At 48.1% G+C, this 21,505-nt stretch overlaps 1 protein-coding gene across 1 annotated transcript; it reads left to right on the forward strand.

Annotated features, from left to right (window-relative positions):
• The first annotated feature begins 829 nt into the window (after positions 1–829).
• Positions 830–21,038, forward strand: RAB7A (RAB7A, member RAS oncogene family). The gene is made up of 6 exons (XM_041460318.1): positions 830–947; positions 16,668–16,728; positions 17,815–17,941; positions 18,723–18,941; positions 19,447–19,575; positions 19,713–21,038. Exons 2-6 carry the CDS (start codon positions 16,676–16,678, stop codon positions 19,806–19,808), a joined length of 624 nt encoding a protein of 207 aa, XP_041316252.1. The 5' UTR covers positions 830–947; positions 16,668–16,675; the 3' UTR covers positions 19,809–21,038.
• The last annotated feature ends 467 nt before the right edge of the window (positions 21,039–21,505 follow it).

Raw genomic sequence — 21,505 nt, forward strand, 5'->3', positions numbered from 1 at the left:
ATTGCCTCGGTCCTTTACTATCTTTCATTAGCTTTAAAAATACTTTTTTCCCCGTGGTGGCTTTCCCGAGTTCATAAGCTGACAAAACCCACAGCAGTCACATGACTTGGATGAATAATAATATTCAAGTAATTGCTGAGTAATAAAATGAACTTGCTGCCAACGCAGAGTAGGAAATACGGATTTCTCTTGTAGCACCAGGACAGTTGTCACCCCGTGGATTAAGGTCCAGAGGGTCCCGTTTTTCTTGCCTACATTATTGATCTTGGTGCTGACAATTGCCTGGTTAATCAATCTGAATGTACATTCAACTGGCATCTTTTATCTTCTTTCCTGACAAGTGCTGGTGCTACTGCCCCACTTTACATTACAGCTGCGAGTAAAAATGTATAAATATTAAACACATATAATCTAAAATGTTGCCTCTATATTTCTAATAGCAATACCTGAGGGAATTTTTTCACATAGAAATTTAACCGTAGAGAACTCCGTGCTATTTAGAAGACCAAAGAACAGATTTGTGCCTGCATGTCCCCACCGTTTATTTCTGAAAGCACGAAGGTTTCTTTGGCCCTTTCCGCCTCCCCTCAGCCCAGGGCGCGGTGTTCACTGCGCTGCTGTGATGGGAACTCGCGGGGCAGGCAGGTCCCACCCCTCCCCTCTGTGCGGTGGTACCACAGACATTTATTTCCCACAGACATTTACTTCTCACAAACATTTATTTCCCACAAAGAGAGCTGGGCCCGCACACGGGCCGGCCTCGGCGCCCTAACATGGCGGGCAGGCCCCGCGGTCACGTGGGCGGCGCGCGGTGACGCCGGGGCCCCGTGAGCGGAAGTTGTCGGGGAGGCGGAAGCGAGCGCGGGAGGCGGCGGGGCCCATTAAAGCCGACGAGGCGGGCGGGGGGCGCAGCGATCGGGCTCGGGCCGCGGCGGCAGCACCACCAGGTGAGCCCGGCGGCACCGCGCGCCGCCCGCGGGGATGGGGGGGCGGCCTCGCCCCGGGCGGGGGGGAGCCGCTCGCGGCCCCTCCCCGGCACCGGGGGGCCGCGGTGGGAAGGCGGCGGCGGAGGCGGCGGCGGAGGCTGTGTGAATAGGGTGCTCCCGGCCGGCTTTGCACCGGGGCCCGGCTCGTTTGCCCGCCCCGAGGCGGGCCCGGGCGGCCGCGCTGCCGCTGCCGAGCTCCCTGGAGCCGGGCCCGGCGCTGGCCTCGGGACAATACAGGGGGGTCTCCAGGACGGGCTCCTCCCCGAGGGCCTTTCCCAGGCCGCGCGTTCCGCCAGGCCTTTGTGGAGCCTCCTCCGCGGAGCGGCTCGGGGCGGCCCGAGCGCTGCCTGAGGGGAGGGAGCGCATTGTCTGTGGCCTGTGGAGCTGCTGGAGCTCCTCGCGAAGCCCGAGGAGGCTTCGGGGTAGCCGGCGGCCGAAGGAGGGCCGGGGCTGGGGCGGGCGCTGGGTCGGGCCGGTGGAACGCTGCTCGGGGGTCGGTGGGCAGCGCTTTTAACGTGAGCCGGCAGCCCCGGGAGGGCGATTAAACCGACCGAAGAGGCGGCCGAGGAGACGGGCAGTTATTGCGAAAGTAGCTGTCGGTGTGTGTAAAGCCTGAGTCAGTTCTAAGAACTATTAGAGTGGATGTTAGGAGTGCTTTTGTCTGTGAGTGTGTAATAAGGTAAATTAAGTGATAGATGCATTATTAGTTTCCATATATATAGAGACTAATAAATATGGAAATGCCTGATGGTTGTACTTGAGACAATTGCACTCCCTGTAAATAGAGGGCTTATTTTAGTAGCAAAAATGGTTGTTTTAATGTGAAGTAGGATAGGTAACCTCAGCATCAGAATGTGTGTCTCACCTAGTACTAGGCCTTTTGTTCTCAAAGCTGGCAATTTCAGCATTATCTCCTGGAAAACTCCAAATGTTTGCTGGTAAGCAGAGCTCTTGTGGTCTATATGAGGTTTTTATATGTAAACTGAGAACACATGACAGAATGAAGTCCCCCCCAGCTGTAAGCAAGCTGTTCTTTGTTTGGCACTTGCCAGCATGGAGCCCTCAAAGCTTTCAATACTTGTCACTGGCTGGCCAGCTCTGCTCCGCGCCTAACAGTCTGTGTATCCATGTGGGTCTTGGGTTTGGGGAAGTGAAGATTGTCTTTTTAGGGGAATGGTTTATAAGCAGCTGTGCCACAGTGTTTGGCTGGCTGTGGCTCGAAGGCTGTGGTGGTACCAGTGGTGTGTGAATAGCAGCTGCAGCCTGGCCATGGTTCCAGTAGAACCAGGCTGCTGGAGTCAGTGTACCCTGCTCTCTCAGGAGCTGAATTTGAGGTTAAAGTGGGTGGAGTAATTTGAATATTCCTTGTTAAATAATCAAGGCTTCGTTGCTGTACTTACTCAGGAAGAACAAGTATACTTTTCTTTCCCCCTCTCCCTTGTGACTCCCAACAGCTGACTGAACACATGACTTGCCCTCCATGCACTAATGAGTGGACCCACCATGCCTGCCTGGCCTGAGTCCTCAGAATTAAAGCAGCTCTAATACTGTTAACTTTCAAGCACTGCCGTGTTCGTTTGGGGTGGTGTGTGTTTGTTTTGGATTTTTTTTCTTTACTCTTCGTGCTGTTATGTTAGTACCCTATGTCTGATGTAGAAAAGCTGTTATGGGGCTAATCTGACCTCTCAATAAGGAAGACTTCTGAAATCTCATAGCAGTTTCTTGCTCTCCCAGCCTGTAGTGTGAAGTGTAACTGATAAGATGGGAGTAGCTGTGTTAAATGTTCTTCTTCCCTATGGTGTCATGCAGTGCTCCCTGCCCTCAAACTCAGATACCCTGATAATAGTTCAGCATGAAATCACAGAATATTCCGAGTTGGAAAGGACACACAGGATCATACAAGCTAAATTCCTGGCCCTGTACAGGACACCCCCACATGTGCCTGGGAGTGTTCAAGGGCTCTTGAGCTCTGGCAGGCTTGGGGCCCTGGCCACTTCCCTGGGGAGCTTGTTCCAGTGCCCAGCCACCCTTTGAGTGAAGAGCTTTTCCCCTATATCCAGCCTAAACCTGCTTTGACAAAGCTTCACGCTGTTTCTTGATCCTGTCACTGGTCACCGGAGTGAAAACATGGAGAACAGGACACCCTGAGTTGTACCTTCAGGGTGACAAAGTAAGAATTTAAGTAACTGTGTTGCACAGTCTGCACTATTGGCATCCTGGCCCTCCTGTTGAAGCCAGGGAATCAAACTCTTTGAGTAGCACAGACATGTTACAACATCGATAAACCCTCAACTGAAAGTGTAAAATGTACAAGCTCTGCTCTGAAGTGACCTGGGAAAGATATGACGTTGCTTAGTTTGCTAAACAAAATGAAAGCTTGTAAGCAGGAGGGTTACCAGATTTATTTTCTGCAGCACCTTCTTAAAGCTAGTGTTTTAAGATACTTGAGTTGGAAGGTTGTGAGTATTACCTGTTGGAGCAAATCTCTGGCGAAACTTGTCCTTGAGGAAACATGACAATTACCATCAAACCATCTGTGCAAAAATATAAATAGCTCTGTCTCTAACATGTATGGAATTTTGGTCTGACTTCTGTGTGAAAATGAGACTACTTTATGCAGAACTTAACATTTGGCTGTAAACAAAATTGGCTGTGCTTGGTTAGGGTGTGCTTTTAAATGCTGCATTGTGAGAGGTGGTTTGCAGGTACCTGGCTCAAAAATAAGGCTGTGCAATAGGGTACTTGGATGTTTGCATTCTCTGAAACTGGTGGATGATGTGGGCTCACAGGTACTTATTGCTGCATGTCCCTGCCTTCAGAATACAATGATTTTGTTAGTAACTGAAGTAAATGGAACCTTTGTGAAATGAGTACAGGACCCTCACCTTGCACGTTGCCAGTGTTTCCTTATGTCTTCTGGGCTTCTCCTTGGCTGTGACCTGACCTGCTGTGAAGTCCCTGTTGCTGGGCCCAGATCAACCTAAGATTCCCTTGCAGAGCTGTAAAGTAATTTAAAGATTGTTGCCTCCACAGAAGAGAGTCCAGCTAAGACCTTACCTAAATGCTGAACTTGGTTGCGCAGCAGTCTTGCATCCTGCTTGTCTGGCAGCAATCTTGCATCCTTCACATGCTGAAGTACTTCATTCTTGCACAGCATTGTCTTGATAATTGCAATTTAATTGCCTGATGAGTTACATTTGAGTTGGCTTCCCTCTGCAGCTTCCTAAAATGATCTTTTGTAGTTGCTGTGTAACAGTCTGCCTTCAGATATAGCTGTGACCAGAGATTGTGATGATAAAAGTGTCTCTGCAGCATCAATCCAAACATGAGCATCTCAAGACTGAATTATGTATGGGCAATTAATTGAATGACAATAGTTGATACACCATGCTTATTTGTGCAGTGAGGGGCTCGATTGAAGGTCCCATTTCTCTTTAAATGCACCTTGAATAAAGCTCGCAAGTGAGCGTTCAAGGTCAGGAGCTGCACACGTGCTGCTCAGAAATAGCAGGCGCTGAAGGGATACCCCTGTGTCACTGTGTTCCCCTCTGGCTCCCGGTGCTTGTTGCTTTTGCTCCCTGTTGGTGGGGATGCAGCTCTGAGCCCAGCGTGCTGCTGCATTTCGTGCTGGCGGAGATGTGCCCTGGTGATGTCATCGCTGCTGGGAGCGCTGCTCCTGCTCCTCCTCTCCTGCTCCTCCTCCCCGCTGCCAGCCACCAGCGCTCTGTCTGTGGGGGAAGCTTTGTCAACACTGCTGTTGCTCCCTCATGGTCAATGACCCAGGGAAAGGAGGCAAGCTCATCAAGGTCACTGAAGTGTGTTGATTTGCAGCTTATCTCCAGTAGCCTTGACTTCTCTTGCCAGGAAACCTGTTATTGAGGCCACAGCTGTCTTCATAGGGCAGTGAAGCTTCAGGACAGGGTGCACTGCCTTTGAGATGGGATTGAAGTGTAAACCTGTGGCACAGATTTCTATCTGTATGATTTAAAGGCACTTGATACAGTGATTTGCTCTTTCCTCTGCATAACCACTTAAAATGACAATTTAAGGTGACTAATCATGTCTAACTGTACTTGCATGAGTTTCAAACAGAAATTGTTAAATTAAATGTCATTTTAAAAACCCAGTATTTTTCTTGAGTCTGTCCTATATACTGTAACTTTGGTCATTTGAGAGACAAGGTGGACTAGTTGAAGTGGTGGACAAAAGTGGAGGCCAGTAACTGGAGCTGCCTTCAGAGCCAACCTGCTTGGAGTACCTGGACTGGGCTACCAGTTTATCTAACTAATCTGTGCTGAGTCCTTGAACTCTTTCCAGCTGGAAGCAGAATCCTCTTCACAGTAACCTGTCTGGTGCTTGTCTCCCTCAAGTGGGCTGAGTCACTCAGCTCCCAGACATGGATAATGATATCTGGAGCCCAAACTGGCACAGTGGTGACATTGTCTGGAGCATGAGCAGTTGAGAGGGTTTTAGCTGAGACATGCCTGGACCTGAACCTTTTCCCCTGCCTAACAAGATGCCATTTGCCCACAGAGTTCTCTTAACCTCACATGCAAGTGAGGATTTTATTGGACCTTTGTGGAGCTTCATCAAGAGAATAGGTGAAGCGGTAAAGTATTGATGCAGGGCCTATGCAAGAGGTGTGAGGGTATGAAGAATGAGTGTGAAACTGAGCATCCACAGTACAAATTCCTTGTTAGTCACTGACTCAGCTGTCATGGCAAGCTACCTGTTGCACTCCCATCGTGGTACTGAAATACTTGTCCTTCCTGCTCTGCAAACCACATTAGCATAGTATTGAGTGTGTGTAGGATCAAGAGTTCTGCTCGCAGATCAAGGTGTAGTTCTTAGATTACAACCTGTCCCTAGAGAAAGCTTTGTCTTTAGAAGACTCATTACTGAGAACAGGACCTCCTGGAAGGAGGAGTAATGCTTTTGCCTTTAGTGTTGATCTGGTGCTTCCCTACATCTGCTAGTTTGCTAGTAGGATCTCCCATCACTATTTGTTCTTTCTCCTCTATCAAGCTTCTTATACTGTAGGAAACACGATATTCACTCTCAGATCTGAGTATCAGGTGTAAGTTGCATCCTCTGGCAGACCTCCTAAGGGCTGTCATTTGACTTGGTCAAAGTCTCCCTTTAGTCTCTTGTTTCCTGCCCAGCCTCTAGGAACTCTGGCAGACAGGAGTGGATAAACAAGGCTTGTTTACCACTCACAAGGTCTAAGACCTGTGTTTTGCTTACCACTGCAAGAGTTATCTGTGTTTCTGAAACTGAAAGCATCACAGGAATCTGTGAAAACTTAAACTGTAGTCAAAACTAGAAATTAATCTGAGCACTTAAAAATACTGTCAGATATGGTAAAAATCTAACAACTCAACTGTTTGTCAGTGGCCTGGCTGACTTAGAATATTTTGAATTGGACAGCCTTATCTTCTGGACACATAGATTAAAACCCAACTGCCTCTGACAGTGTGTTTGTTTTGTAGAAAGCAATAAGGGAGTTGTCACTCAGGGTATGGCCTGATATGAGAACTGTGCCGGGCTCTTGATATTTGTGTCAGGGTTACTAAAACTGTTGGGTGGCTCCCCTAGCTGGGTGCTGTGTGCCAAAAGGCCGGCAAACGCCACTGTATAAACTGGGCTGTGTGAGCGCTATAGCTGTGTTCCAGTTAGTCCAAGATTTATTTTACTGATTGGGAAGCTGTCCACCATGGAGGCCGTCGTGGTAGAGGCACCATGGAAGCTGTGCTGGTGTAGCTGCAGTGCCGTGCGTAGGCAAGGCCCTTAGTCAAGACACATGGCTTGTTGCCTAGTGTCTCCCAGCAGCCAGCTATGTGCTCAACTCTCCTCCCACATCCTGAGATTGTCTCCCCCAGGGCAGAATAGGGGAAGTTAAGCTAGCTCTGATAAAGGGGGAGGGGTGTTAAAGCAAGCATGCCTTTTCTTGTAACAGCTTTATCCTTGGGGGAAATCTGCTGGGAACTACCTGAAATCCTGTAGGATTTAACAGGGGACCTGCCTCTTACTGGAAGGTAGGAGTACAGCAGTACTGATTCTTGAATGACATGACACTCTTGACATGGTTTGAGCCTCCAAGAGAAGGCAGAAGATGATCTTGGGACACTTGCTGTCTGTTTGTTAGGGTATGTGTGCCCAATCCTGAGAGGATATTTTGTGGTGTAAGGGCCATTTAGCTGCTGGAGGGATCAGTGGACTAAAACTTCATGACTGGAAACATCCAGCTTTCAGTGAAGCTTCTGGGTTTGGCTTTCTTGTTAAGATGGCTTCCTGTAAGCAGAAGACTTCTACTTCAGCAGCCCTGGCTTGCTTTCTGGGAATCCTGGTCTTGTTAGCATGTAGCTCACAAAAGGATTACCTTTTGTTAGGATACTGAAGGATCCTTTACCTTCAAAAGGATCTTTGTGGCCTCTTCTCCTGCCACAGCTGCAGTCTCCCATACCTGCTGCCCGCTGTGGAGATGATGGGAATCATCCTCAGGTTGTTGAGGAGCAGAGTGATCCACCCAAGGTGGCTGCCCAGCACAGCTGGCTGCATCCCTGGGGACATTTTCTTCACTCCTTCCTTCCATTGCTTTGCCTCAGTGTGATTATCACCTGGAAGGTCCTACATGTGCTCCTGTGATCTTAGGCTTAGCAGCAGTCTGGGTGTTGTACTGTTCCCATAGACAGCAAGAAATGTCCTTCAGACCTTTCCCGCTGCTCCTAAGCGTACTGTTGGTCTATTTGAACATGGAGAAACATATGCTGTGGTACTGCAAGCAAATGCATTTTCATGCTTGTTTTGCTCCCCCTTGCAAACCATGTAGTCAGATCAGCATGATGCCTCCTCACAAGAACGTGGCTGTTGTGATATCAAAACAAGTAGAAATCAGAGATCAGTTTTTGGCATTAGGGGTGGGGTCTAGTCCTGTGTAGTTTGGACTTTTCTAGGGTAGAGTCACAATTAATTATGGCAGCTTTACAGTCAAAAACTTGTTCAGTTCCACGACTAGTATTTAATCTTTGTGTAACATAGAACAACTCTCATCTGGAGAAATGCCAGGAGGTGTAACAGGCCTGTGAATCAGTGAGGCTTGGACTGAAGAGCTTGGCTTTGAGAACTTGGGCTTTGAGCCTAACTGATCATATGCATCAGTGCCTGTCATGAATGCAGCACTCTCCAAATCTCAGCCCTAAGGGAGCCACAGCTGAGCTGAGACCTCAGGCAGGGCAGACTCCCTTCTCTGTGCAAGTCCTGTGATGTCACTGCAGACATGGCTCCTACCAGTGGCATTGCTTCTGCCTGCCCCATCATTGTCTGGACTCTGGCAAGCTGGATGTTGGCATGTCTCCTTCCAGTGAGCTCTGAGTCCTTGCCCACCTAAGGGATGTGTGACAGAGCCTTCAGCTGAGGGTTGAGGGGATGTCTGAGGCAAGCTGAAACCTTACTACCACTGATAGGAGTGTCTAACCCAGCACTGGCTCTGGAGCTTCCTTGTTCACACCAGGAATCTGTTATGCTCAAAACTGTTCCAAAGTTTCAGTTTCTCAGCTGGGTTTTCTGCCTGTTTCTCCAAGCTGCATGTTGCCCCATCATTCTCTTCCTTTAGCACTGAACTGTCTTAAGAGCATGTTACCCATGAACAGGGCACAGCAGAATATTTGAGTAGGCCTGGTGTCAGCTCCATCTGAGAGCTGCTTCAACCATGTCAGTTGGCTTTTAGCACCATGTCACACTGGTTTGGTGCCTGTGTTGAAGCAGACAATTGACAGAACTTGAATCCATGTGGCTGAGCTGCTATTGCTGGTTCCTAAGCTTCACTCAGTTCTAGAGCAGCTGCTCCAGCACTGGAGGCTGTAACTCTGCCTTCAAAAAGAAGTGGAAACTTACTGCAGGCAGATGTAGTCTAAAAAGCTAATTCCTGTGGGGTACTGAACCATGTTCTAAGATTCAGTTTTGATCTGAGCCATGTCAGTGTGTGAGCAGGCACCTAAAGCTCCAGGCTGTTCTCCAGGCTGTTCTTCAAGAAGGCATAGCACTCTCAGATGGGAGTGGGATATACTGGACAGTGTATTTACACCTGACAGCTTGCAATATAATGTTTTACACAAGGTATCAAAAATTAAGTTGTAGCTGAGGCTTTCAGCTCCATGAACAGAGGTAATTTCTGCCTCACAGGGCTGTCTGGGAAAGGTACCAACTGGACAGAAGCCTGCTCTTGGTGGAGCAGCTCAGCTGCCTGCTGAGCTGCTCCTCTTGAGGAGGGAATGAGGAGCTGTGCTTAAGATTCTGGCTGGGTACCAGCAGGAGGGAATATATTGGTTAGAACAGCAACATAAACGTGTTGGGAAGAAGGAGGTGGAAATCAGTTTTTAGATGCTACTGTAGAACAGCAGCTAGAATGTACCCTTCAGTGAAGCTGTCACAAGAATATCTTGCCAGGTGCTTTTGGTGTGGGCTCTGCTTGCACTGACTGCTGCTCCGTGGTGCATCTGTGAGGCCTGAAGGCACCTCTGACTGTATGGACTGTAGGAGCCCATTGCCCTCAAAAACAACCTATTTACAGGGAGCAGTTCTTGCAGGTTGTCAGCCCAAATTACACGATGTTCCTGATTCCTTTTTAGACACAGCACGTGTCCCCACTAAATGTGAGGCTTTTCTAGATGGTATTTTCCAGTGAGCTGGGGGAGCTGAACTTCTGATAGTCCTGTCATGGGAGTGGAAAAGAATACTGTCCTGCCTGTGCAGCCTTTGTCAGTGCAAGACTCAACCTGCTGTTACAACCTCCTGTGCCTCTGCAGTAGTGCTCAGTGTGAGGATGCTGGATACATGTTCCACCTGTAGAGCACCCAGGTTTGGTAAGGAAAATATGCAGGCTCTGCAGCAGTCAAAAACATCAAAGGCAGCCATATTTCTAGTTTCTTCCTTGAAGGCAGCTTGGCATCTCTTAAGCCATGTTGATATGAAATTAATAGCCCCTGCTGAATGTCTTCTGACTACTGCTGTGCTTTTGCCTAGCTGAAAAGACAGGACTTGTGTCACTTTTGGGAGAATGCAAGTGGTGTGTTAAATGTTGGTACCTGTTGGTCTCAGATTTGTGTTGAACTCTTCAGGCAGTCACTTGTAGCTTTGTATTGGTTGACACCTTGTTAGCAATGTCTGTCTGACCAGCCAGTGGGAGCCAAGCTGTTGTTAAATTGTAACTGGTAAGGCTTGTTCAGTCCCTTCTAGGGCTCTGCTGCAGTTGGGAGTTTGAGGCTTCAGTATAAGGGGTGTCTGGACTGCTCAGACTCTGCAGCCAGGAGCTGTGACTCTGGTTTACTAATGGCAATAACAGGCTATGCTTTCCTCAGGATGAAGCCTTGCTTTTCCAGAGTAGCTGAAAAATTGGAGCAAATTCATGTATTTACTCAAAGGTTTAGCTAAAGCATGACAAGGTACAGTGTGACCATGGGGCAAGCGATAATGTGTCAGGCTGTTTGGTGTGCTTGGTCCTCTAAAAACAGAATAAACACTCAGTGACCATCATTTCAGTGGCTGAAGATATAAGCAGACATAAGCCCTTGAGATGCCAAACATGCTAGGGAACTTGCTCCTTTTGAGAGGAAACTGGTTCAGTCTGACTGAGCTGGTTCTGAATAATATTTCTAGCTTCAGTTTCCTTGAAGAAATGCCGAATGCAGTGAGGGAGGAGGGAGGGAATAAAAATAGCTTTCTGTAGTACAGAGACATCCATGCAAGAGAACAGTGAGTAGAGGTGCTGTTTCTGTGTCAGAAGTGCAGTTGGCTGCATTTTGGGACACTTTTCCCACATTTCAGGACAGAAGGTTCTTCCAGAGCACAAGGGTAGCTCTTGTCTGGTCACTGTGGTGGGCATGCTGCTGTGTGTGGTAGCCCCTAATGGAGACCTGATCTGTCCACATCAGCTTGTTCATGGTTGGGTGTTTTTGCTAAAGGTCCTGTGGTATAGCAGGAAAGTGGAAGCTCTGCTTATCAGCCATGGACCCAGAACAGAGCTGCAGTGCTTCAGGTTCAAATACATCTTTTTGTGGGATACCCGCTTACTCTTGTGCTGCCTACTGGGACAGGGAGCAAAACTAGGCATCCATAACTCTGAGTTTAGCTGCGCTCAGTGCCTGCTGCCCTGCCACTTTGTGCCTGGTTGGTGTGGTGTTAAATATTCCTGGCAGAGGACACAAGGCAAGATGTGCTGTCCAGCATCCTCACTTGAGCGCTGAGCTGGTTTCTAGTGGAAGGTGCAGGTGACAGGCTGCGAGCTGTAGTAAGAGGGAGCTCCTGGTCAAACATTCCAGCCTCTGTAGACATGTTAGGATTGTGATTCCATCTGTTCAATAGCAAAGCTGAAACAGTAAAGATGCTCAGCAGCTTCAAAACTGATATGGATATGCTGCTGCTTAGGGAGCCTTGTCTTCCAAGGAGGTGAGAGTCCCCTAGGGCTGGATGCTTTCAGGCTAAAACTGTCCATGAGCAACTTAGAATATTCCTTTTGCAAGGCCTGCTTCTGTTAAAGCATAGCTGATCTGAGGTCTGGTGAGCCATCAATGCAAACTACTACTGTTCCTTGCTTGTACCAACCCAATTAATATTAAAATGCTGCATTGTGACTTGACACGTGAACATCTCTAAGGAATTCGTAACCCTCCATTTCTGCTTTGAGTTAAAGCAGCTGTCTTAATATAGCAAGGGAAAGGACAGTTGTAATGCAGTCTGAAGCAGCAAGGGAAACCTAATTAGACTTGGCATAGGCTTTATTTGCTCTTGCATCTGAGCTGTAGTGCTATGAAGCTTCATAGGATGGGTTTTGACTCTGCCTTTCAGATTAGCTAAACCAGTGATACTTGCAGTGTTAGCAAATTTCCCCTTGCTACTCCTGCAGGTGAGCATTAAAGAAATAACAGTGTTGTGGGACAGAGTGTGCTGTACCAGCTTAATTTCTTGAGGGTCAGCATATCATTAATGGCTTGTTTGCTTAGAAGATAGGCATTAAAAGTGGAGTGGAAGGTTTCCTCTCCTGTATTAGAGACAGCTGTGTCATTTCTTTGGCATCAGTTAAGCCAGGAGGAGGAATGGTTCTGATGATCAGCCTTTGGCTGATGTGGAGTGTCTGGTGGCTCCTGAGCAGGGCTGGCTGGGTGTGCTGCTGTAGGCTGTGTTCTGAGCAGTCATGCAGATGACCTTGCTCAAAAAGATTGCATGCAGTGTGAAACAGAGCTGAGTCTTGAATCAAATCTTAACAAACAAGTTTTTCTTTGTGATACCTCTGAAAAAGGAAGTGTTAGTTCAGAAGTGCTCCTGGCCCTGGACACAAGCCCCATATGAGCTCTCACACTGCCATCTGATGGGTGTGTGTCTCAGCAGGGTGCTGCTCTGGAGTAATTGTGTCAAATACCATAAGGCAAGACAAGCTGCATTATATAGTGCAAAATAGTGCTGAGTCAGTGGGACCCCGGCCTATCTCAACTCAACCATTTTCTACAGGACCTGAGGATGTGTTTCCTTGTTGTACTGGGCAAGGAATAACTCTGAAGCATTGGTCTGTTTATACCTGCAATAGAAGATTATTAAAGAGGGCTTGGCCCATCAGCTGGCTGGGCTTCAAGGCAGTGTCAGTCAAGCCTGGCAGAACAAGGGTGTGAGACTGGGCAGTGCCCACTGCTGGTCCCTGGCAGGGCTGCAGTTCCTCACTGTCTCATGGCCTACACCAAATACGAAGCTGCAGCAGCTCTTCCTGTGCTGTGGCTCACATCCGTTGCGTCACCTGGGATGGAAGCTGAGTGTCTCACCTGCCTGCTGTTGATGGGGCAGTGACAGCCCTTCACACTGCTGGCTAGCCTGTCAGCTATGACAAGAAGGCAGTGTCAGCTCTGACTCAGCCTGACTTCCTATGTCTGCAGGTGGCTGCTCAGCTGAGTTACTTCTAAGGTAATGAATCTTGACAGAGCAGTTTTCCCTCCCCTCACAGTGGAACTTCAGGCTACGTTGAACTTTGGAGATAAGCATGCATTGTGATTTAGTGTTGCAATTTAGGGCTCTGCAAATCCTCTCTAAGCATGAGAACTAATGCCAGCTTGTCCAAAGCTGCTTCATATACCAGGAGGCAGTGAGCTACAGCAAGTGATATTGGAAACACTCTGAGGAAAATAGAAGCAGTTCCCAGAAGCATGCTGGGTTCTGGCACAGCCACTTCTGGGTGAGTTGTTTTCCTCTGTCCTGAGGAAATCAGGTGACTTGCACTGGACCTGAACCTATGCAGATGTTTTTCATGACAGTTCATTGTACACAGCTGTCTTTTAAGCTGTTTTAAAGCTCTGTTCACTTGCTTCTTGCTCCACAAGTCCATCTTGTGCTGCACACGTCTCTGGCTTGGCTGGCAAAAGTATCGCTTGTTATGTGATTTGTGAACACAGGAGGTGCAAGCTTGAAGGGGTTTCTGTGGTCTCTACCCATGGCTACAGGGGAGACAAGGTATGGTGTCTCTGTCTCTCTGGGTCTGTGCATCTTGGCAAGAGCAGAAGCAGAGCTAAATGTTGGTGCTGTTGACAACTTTCAGCTGGCTCTATCTTGGCGAGCATAGCTGGGCTGTCAGCTGGATCAGTGAACAATGCAGTCCACTGAAAAGAGAGGTGTTCCACATGCTCTCTGGCATCTGCTAACACCCACCTTAGGGTGGCATCAGCCCTGTGGGTGACCTGTCACTGCTGCTCACTCCACAGCCCCTGGCTGCTGTCTCCTCAACACTGAGTCCTGTTTAGGTGTATCTCAAGGATCTCATAAGGTTATGCAGGAAAAAACCCCAGAAGGGCCAAAGCCTAACTAGAACTTAATCTGACTACTGCTGTAAAAGACAATAAAAAATGTAAAAAGTATTTTTATACATTAGCAACAAAAGAGAGCTAAGAGGAATCCCCATCCTTTATCAGCTGTGGAGGGAAACGTACTGATGAAGAATGAGGAAAAGGCCTGCTACATGACTTAGACACACACTCAAGACTCAGTGGCTTTGTGGATGGGTACTGAGGGAACTGGTGAAAGTGCTCCCTGAGCCCCTTTCAATCCAGCAGTCGTGGCTCCCTGGGGAGGTCCCAGTGGACTGGAAGTTAGCAAATGAAATGTCCATCTACAAGAAGGGTCAGAAGGAGAGTCTGTGGAAGGCCTGTTAGTCTGACCTTGGTGCCAGAGGACGTTATGGAGCAGATATCTTGAATGCCACCATGCAACATGTACAGGACACCAGGGATCAGACCCACTGAGCATGGGTCTAGGAAAGGCAGGTCCTGCTTGACCAGCCTTGTCTCCTATCACAAAGAACCCTGCTTAGTGTATCAGTGAAAGGTTGTGGATGTGTTCTGTCTGGATTTTAGTACAGCCTTTGGCACTGCTTCCCACAGCATTCTCCTGAAGAAGCAGGCTGCTCATGGCTTGGACAAGTGCACTGTTTGCTGGGTAAAAAACTGGCTGGATGACTGAGCCCAGAGAGTGGTGGGGAATGGAGTTACATCCAGCTGGCAGCTGGTCACCAGTGCTGTTCCCCTGGGATCAGTGCTAGGGCCAGTCTTGTTTAATATCTTTATCAGTGCTCTGGGTGAGGGGATGGAGGGCACCCACAGTGCTCATGGATCTACAGCACCTAAGATGAAGCCAGGTTGGGCTCTTCTCCCAGGTAACAAGTGACAAGATGAGGAAACAGCCCCAGGTTATGCCAGGGAGGTTTAGATTAGATATTAAGGAAAATTTCTTCACTAAAAGCACTGTCAAGCACCGGAATGGGCTGGCTATTAAGGAAAAATTCTTCACTAAAAGCACTGTCAAGCACCGGAATGGGCTGCCTAGGTCAGTGGTGGAGTCACCGTCCCAGGAGGTTTTTAAAAGCCATGTAGCTGTGGCACTGAGGGACATGAGTTAGTGGTGTCTTGGCAGTGCTGGGCTAGTGGTTGGACCCACTGGATGATCCTAGAGCCTTTCCCAGCCTAAACAACCCTGTGACTGTGAGGTGGGTGCAGTCCAAAAAAAGTGTAGCTGTAGGTGCATCAACTACTAGGTTGCAGGGGTCCTCCTTCAGCTTCTGCAGCATTCACTGACAGCAAAGGCTAAAACACTTCATGTCTTCTAAGCCTCAAAACTTGAGATGATTAAGATCTTTTTGCAACTGGACTGCACCTAGTGAGAGGCTTTTACAGCTTGAAGCCTCCTGTAGTAGTGTGAGGTGAAATGGGTGTAGCTATCTAGCACCTCAGACTGTTGTGTATCCCAGGAAGCACATAAGGATCAAGCTGCTTGAAGACATAAATCCCTGTTGTAGAAGCAAAGGCCTCCTTAGCTGTGAAAATCAGGAATAGCTCCTGAAGAGTAGGAGTTGTGTGCTGTAATGAATGTGGTATAGCAGGATGGGAATTTTAGGGTAAGCAAGCCCATATATAAGGGCTTAATACCAAGGTCTGTTGTCAAGGATCTTTGAAGTCAAGTAGCACAGCTATAGCCATCTTGTGGGTCCTCCTGCTGTACTGAACCTGCAGGGCTCCTTCAGGAAAGCCAAGTCCTTGTGCTGTGGAGCAGGTCAGTCCAAAACAGTGTCTGTGATCTGCTCCAGCACATAAGAGTGGCTGGCCCACCCCCTCCCCAGAGGTGTGGAGAAGAGCCTCAGGGTAGGAGGGGTGTGCTCAGCCACTGGACACACCCTGTACTTGCTCTCACCATGCTAAAGAATATCTAGAAGTGTATTCAGGCCTGCTGCAGCTGATGAACTTGTAGCTGCCTCACTGGTCTGAAGGAGACCTGGGAGCAGATGAGTGTGGAACTCTGAAGCTCAGCTCTCTCTTTAATTGGATGGACCATTTGTGACCAGTTTAGAGCCTCCTGCCTATGAAGTTTTTGCAGGATGCAACTGAACAAACAAGTAATCATCTAATGGAGTAGATGACCATCAGTGGGCTGAATGTTGAGGTTTGTCACTGTAACCTTATTACACCAAAGCTGAGGTGGCAGTAGTCAGCTTCCTGTGCCCTCAGAGAAGCCACAGTCTGGTGGCAGTTTGCTTTGTAATTCAGCTGCCCTGTGTGGCTGTTGCAGCTGCTTCAACCACAGCATGAGCTTGGGATTTGGTTCTTTCACAAAGCACAGCTGCTGGAGAAAGCTACCACTTCTCCAAGCTCATGATGGAGGAAATGCTGCTTCTTTTTTCTTATTTTTTCTGGAAAACTACTGAAGAGCACAAAAAAGCTTGAGTGTGGTATTAGACACATGCCTGCTTACCCCTCATTTTGTGGCATGTGTAAGAATTATTAGTCTGTGTTGGGAGCTGGTATGATTTACTGCACTGCCTCAAGTCAAGGGAGATGGCCTAGGCTAGTTATCTACCAAATGGCCTGGAAATGGCATCCTGAAGGGTCTTGGTACAGTAAATGACAAGTGCTCAGCTCACCTACCTCTTGGTATTAAATTGCCACTGCTGGTCTGACATGGCCCAGCCTGGGTAGTGGGCAGACACCCTGGTCAGCGCTGAGTGTAGCCTTGAATTGGAGTCTGGTTTCAGGAGAGCTGGGCCCTGCCTGTCCCTGGCTCCTTGCTGGGAGTCAGGTTTCTCAGACTCCAGACTTGCTGCTTGCTTTCTTGAGGAATGACACAGTAATGGTTTGTGATGGGATTGTTCTTCCTTTCTAGTGTGAAAGATGACTTCTAGGAAGAAAGTGTTACTGAAAGTCATCATCCTTGGAGACTCTGGGTAAGTGGAAGAGCCTTTAAGATGCTAATCTGTATCTGGCTAGAGCAGTGCTCTTGACTAGTGGGAGCCTACTGTAAGAAATCAGCAGTGCTGGGAGGAGAGATTTTACAGCCCATGATAGCTGTGTTAGCTCACAGGTCTAAGAACTCTTCCCTGCCCTCTGTCTTGAATGTGTCCCTGCAGTTTAGTAGCTTGAGGTCCTGCCACAATATTAAATGGGGAAAATGTGGTGGGCAGGCCACTGGAGTAGCAGAGTGGAATAGCCTTCTGCATGGAGGACATGTGTTGTTGGAATGAGTGTTTCACTTAAAAAAAATAATAAAAAAACCCAAAACCACTAGTAAGCATTCTTAGGTGACTTCCTGAAACTGTCTCTGTCAGAGACATAGTCTGTACTGAGCCATCTGCTTTGCCTCTCTGGGCTAGCTGGAGCACGCCCCTTGGAGTGAAAGGCTTTGCTCTGTGCTCTCAGCAAGGAGTCTGCTCTGCTGTCACAGGTTACTTGCTGTGCAGGCTGTAACCTGATTCCCATGACATAAGATTTATTTATACCGCTGTCCCCAGCGAGCTGTTATTTAGGGAGTGTTTCTCAGCCACACAGAGGGCATGTGAGCCTCTAAGCTTGCTCTCTGGGGAGGATCTCCACCTCTGGGTGCCTAGCAGATGTGTTTGTGAGCTGTTGTCATCTGAGATTGTCTGGTTTTCCACCTCCTCCTCCTCCTGCAGAGGCTGAAGATTACTGTTTGTGGTGGTTTTCTCTGAAGCACTTCATCTTCCAAAATTGCCTTCATGGTCATAATGTGATGTCTGTTCCTTACCAAGGATCAGATTAGTGATGGGGAAGTGAGGTTTCTCAGGGATGTAATCCTTTGTATCCTTGGGTAGCTAATGCTTTTACTCAGCTGGTGCCTCAGCATCTCTTGGTGTGCAAGCCCCTACTAGCAGAGGTGGGTGCTTTTTCCCTGGTTAAAAAGCCAGGAGGTTATGGGCAGTGAAGGGCATAGGAATGTTCTCTTCAGGGTGGTTAACGCGAAGATTGTTGTAGAAACAGCCTACCAAGTCTTTCTTTTTTGTGTTCCTGTGCAGGGTGGGAAAGACATCGCTCATGAACCAGTATGTGAACAAGAAATTCAGTAACCAGTACAAGGCTACGATAGGCGCAGACTTCCTGACAAAAGAGGTGATGGTGGATGACAGGCTAGTGACAATGCAGGTAAGGAGCTGCCTGCTGCTAGGGGTGCCATCACCCCACTTGTGTGGAAGCATCTGCTCTGGTGTAGCCCAGACTGGTGTAGGGGTCAATGTACTGGGTGTGAGTCTTGTTTGCACTGAACTTCTGTTAGACATAAGTGCTTCTGGGCTTCCCTACAAATTTTAGCATGGGCTGAACAAGGGAATGCAAAGATTAATCTGGGTTTAGCTAACAGCAGTGTTGCTAGGCCCTGTTTAAAAAATGGATTTGGTACTGTCAGTAAACTAGATCTTGTTAGAAAGATTCACTTTCCTAATATTCAAGAACTTGAAAGGACTCCCTAGGTCAACCATTCATGTCACCCCAAGTCCTGTGGATGTAGTGTTAACCTGCCAGCCTGCTTATGTCTCTGGTATCTGCAGCTTTTATCTCTCCATGGTGAGACTGACTGCAAGGCAGCAAAAGCTGCAGCCATCAGAGGAGTGTTTGGACTCTGCTGGTATCCAGCTGCATCCAAGCACTGCAGGCAGGTCACCTGCTGACCCTAATACCCAAGTTCTGCTTGCCTAGGACAAGGATATGTCCCTGGCTGAGGCTGAACACAAAAAGGGTCAACTATCTTTAGAAGGTGTTTCTGGCTCTTGATGCTTAGTGCCTACAGAAATCCCCAAGCCTGCAGGTGCTGCTATCTGCCTAGCTGGGGACTATATATGCCTGGTGGGGAGTTTTGGAATGAATGCCCTAATTGCAGACTGACTGTGTCAGAGTAGAACTGGCTTACCTGCCCTGTCTTTTGCTCCAGATATGGGATACAGCAGGCCAAGAACGATTTCAGTCTCTGGGAGTTGCCTTCTACAGGGGAGCAGATTGCTGTGTGCTCGTATTTGATGTCACGGCTCCCAACACATTCAAAACCCTAGACAGCTGGAGGGATGAATTCCTCATTCAGGCCAGTCCAAGGGATCCTGAGAATTTTCCTTTTGTTGTGCTGGGAAACAAGATTGACCTAGAAAACAGACAAGTAAGTACTGGGACTTACTAACCTCCTCTTAAGAAACTGCTGGAGTGGGAGACGTTGTAGAAACACAGGAGGGTTACCTGAGAAACAGGAGTGGGAGGTGCCTGAGAGTGGCTCAGATGTTGTCTGCCACCGGAGAAGGGTTTCTCCTGCCTGCAGAGGTCAGACCCCTGTGCACAGCATGCTCCTGCCCACTGGTGGAAGGATTGCAGCAGCTTCCTGGGGAGGGAGGTGCAAGGAGAGGAGCTGCTTCTCCTCCCCAGATGTGCTGAGCAGCTCCTATGGGAGCAAGCCAGTGCTCTGTGGTCTCACTGCCCTTTGGCATGGTTCTCCTTGCCCTGGGGCTGTCAGGTGATGGGAAGTGGTCTCCTGCGTTCTGTTTCAAGGCTGCAGCTTTGATGAGGTCAGAGCTGCTCAGGTTGGATATGAGGGATCTCTGGCCTTGCCCTGAAAATAAAACCTCTCCCTGCATAGCAGAAGGTAGTGATGCTGTTTGCTCTCCACCCAGGTCACCACAAAACGGGCACAAGCCTGGTGCTACAGTAAAAACAACATCCCCTACTTTGAAACCAGTGCCAAGGAGGCCATTAATGTGGAACAAGCTTTCCAGACGATTGCACGAAATGCACTTAAACAGGTAGGGAGGGGGCCAGTGTGCAGCCCTGCCCCCGTGCTGTGGGCAGCATGGGGCTCACCCCCAGCCTTCCCCAGCTCCTTGCATGCTGGGAGCTGCCTGCAGAGCCGTGGCATTAACTCCTCCTTCTCTCCCACTAGGAAACCGAAGTGGAACTTTACAATGAATTCCCCGAACCCATCAAACTAGACAAGACTGACCGAGCGAAGGCTTCTGCAGAGAGCTGCAGCTGCTGAGGGGAGTGGGAGGGGTTGAGCACAGTCCTTCACAAACAAATATCACACTTAGGCCTTCAAACACACAGCCCCTCTTCTGTGTTTAAAATGAAATTACAAAAAAAAAATTGCATCTCCAGCTGCCAAAATCCACCCATCTCTCATGAGCATCTGAGTCCTGCACATCAGAGCTCAGGTCCCCACACCATCCACATCACACTTCATGGTAACAGACCTTTCTCTTAGTTTAAAATGGAAACTGTTATGTATGTTTGGAACTGAATCTAATTCCAGGTGTCCAATGGAGAGAAACTGTTTACAGGTAATCTGTGTAACAAGTTACATACATTTTTAACTGTCTCGTGTTTTCCCCTGTGAAGGCTGCAATTGGAAAGGCTGATTACCCATAGTTCATTGCAAGCTCAGCACTCAGTCAGACTAGGTTGAGTTTTGTATGTATCTCTGTTAATGCTTGTTACTTTTAACTAATCAGATCTTTTTACAGTATCCATGTATTATGTAATGCTTCTTTAGGAAAAATCTTATAGTACATGTTAATATATGCAACCAATTAAAAATGTATAAATTAGTGTAAAATTCCTGAATTACATGTTCAAGTACTGAAACACAGGTTGTGTAGAAAGTGAGGAGGACACTTGTGACCTGCGGCGTGCTAGCAACACAGAGTCCAGATAGAGGCAGTATTCTGTACAGTAGAGATGAACTATGTAAACCTTCTTGTTTTGAGGCCAAAAAGGCTTCATCTTCTGGAAAAATCTGTCTGGCTTCCTTGTATCTAAATTCTCAGATTTGCATAACAGCATTGATATGCACACTGGATTATTGGATTTAAAATTAAATACAGCTATGAAATGACCTCATTTGTTCACCTTCCCTACTGCTTAACTCCTGACATCCTGGAGCGAGCATGAGGAGCCCGTGTGTGGCTCTTTGTGCTGTGGAAGGAGCTCCTCTCCCACTTGGGGTGTGGTAGCTGTTTCTTGATGAATGACCTGGACTACGAATCTTCCCTTTCTTCTTACTGACTGCTAATCTGGATTTTTGGTATGGAAAAACTTGGCAATCTAGTCCCTTTCCTCTCTTCCTTTCTTCCTGGTATTTGTTCTTGCATTTGTAGCTTGCTTAAATGGAGCCCTTCTACCTGTTTTCCAGAGGTCTACATTCTAGTACGTAGGCTGAGCTCTTATGTAAAGAAACAAACATGATGCCAATAAACTTAACAAGAACAAACCTTCTTGTTTACTCCTGTTTCTGACTCTTTTTTTCTTTCACTAACATGCTTTCTTTCCTCTGTCTAGTCACCATTCCAGCAAGCCAATGCCTGCTAACTGAAGGACATTTGTGCTTGTTCCTTATTATAAAGTATGTGCCTTCCAGCTTGGTTTTTGAGAGTGGGGTGAGCCAGCCCTGCTTGCGTGGCTGGGGCACTGCTAGAGAGTTACCCCTGTGCTTCTCTGGAATCTGCTGGCAGGGGCAGGAATGATGCTGGATCAGATCCCTCAGTGAGCACAGTCCTTCAGCCCTGTTCTGGGTGTGTGTCCTGGACAGCCTTTGTGTTTTGGGACAGGCTGTTAAAGGGACAGGCTTCCTTGGAGTGAGTTGAGGGCCTTTCTGTGGTCCAGCCTAGTCTTCTCTTGCTGCCTTCCTCTTGGAGGAGTTTTGTGAGCAGAGCAGGCTCAGCCCTTCCTGCTCACCAG

The sequence above is a fragment of the Pyrgilauda ruficollis genome, unplaced genomic scaffold (genome assembly GCF_017590135.1).
Source record: "Pyrgilauda ruficollis isolate IOZ18807 unplaced genomic scaffold, ASM1759013v1 scaffold10, whole genome shotgun sequence".
NCBI classification, from domain to species: domain Eukaryota; kingdom Metazoa; phylum Chordata; class Aves; order Passeriformes; family Passeridae; genus Pyrgilauda; species Pyrgilauda ruficollis.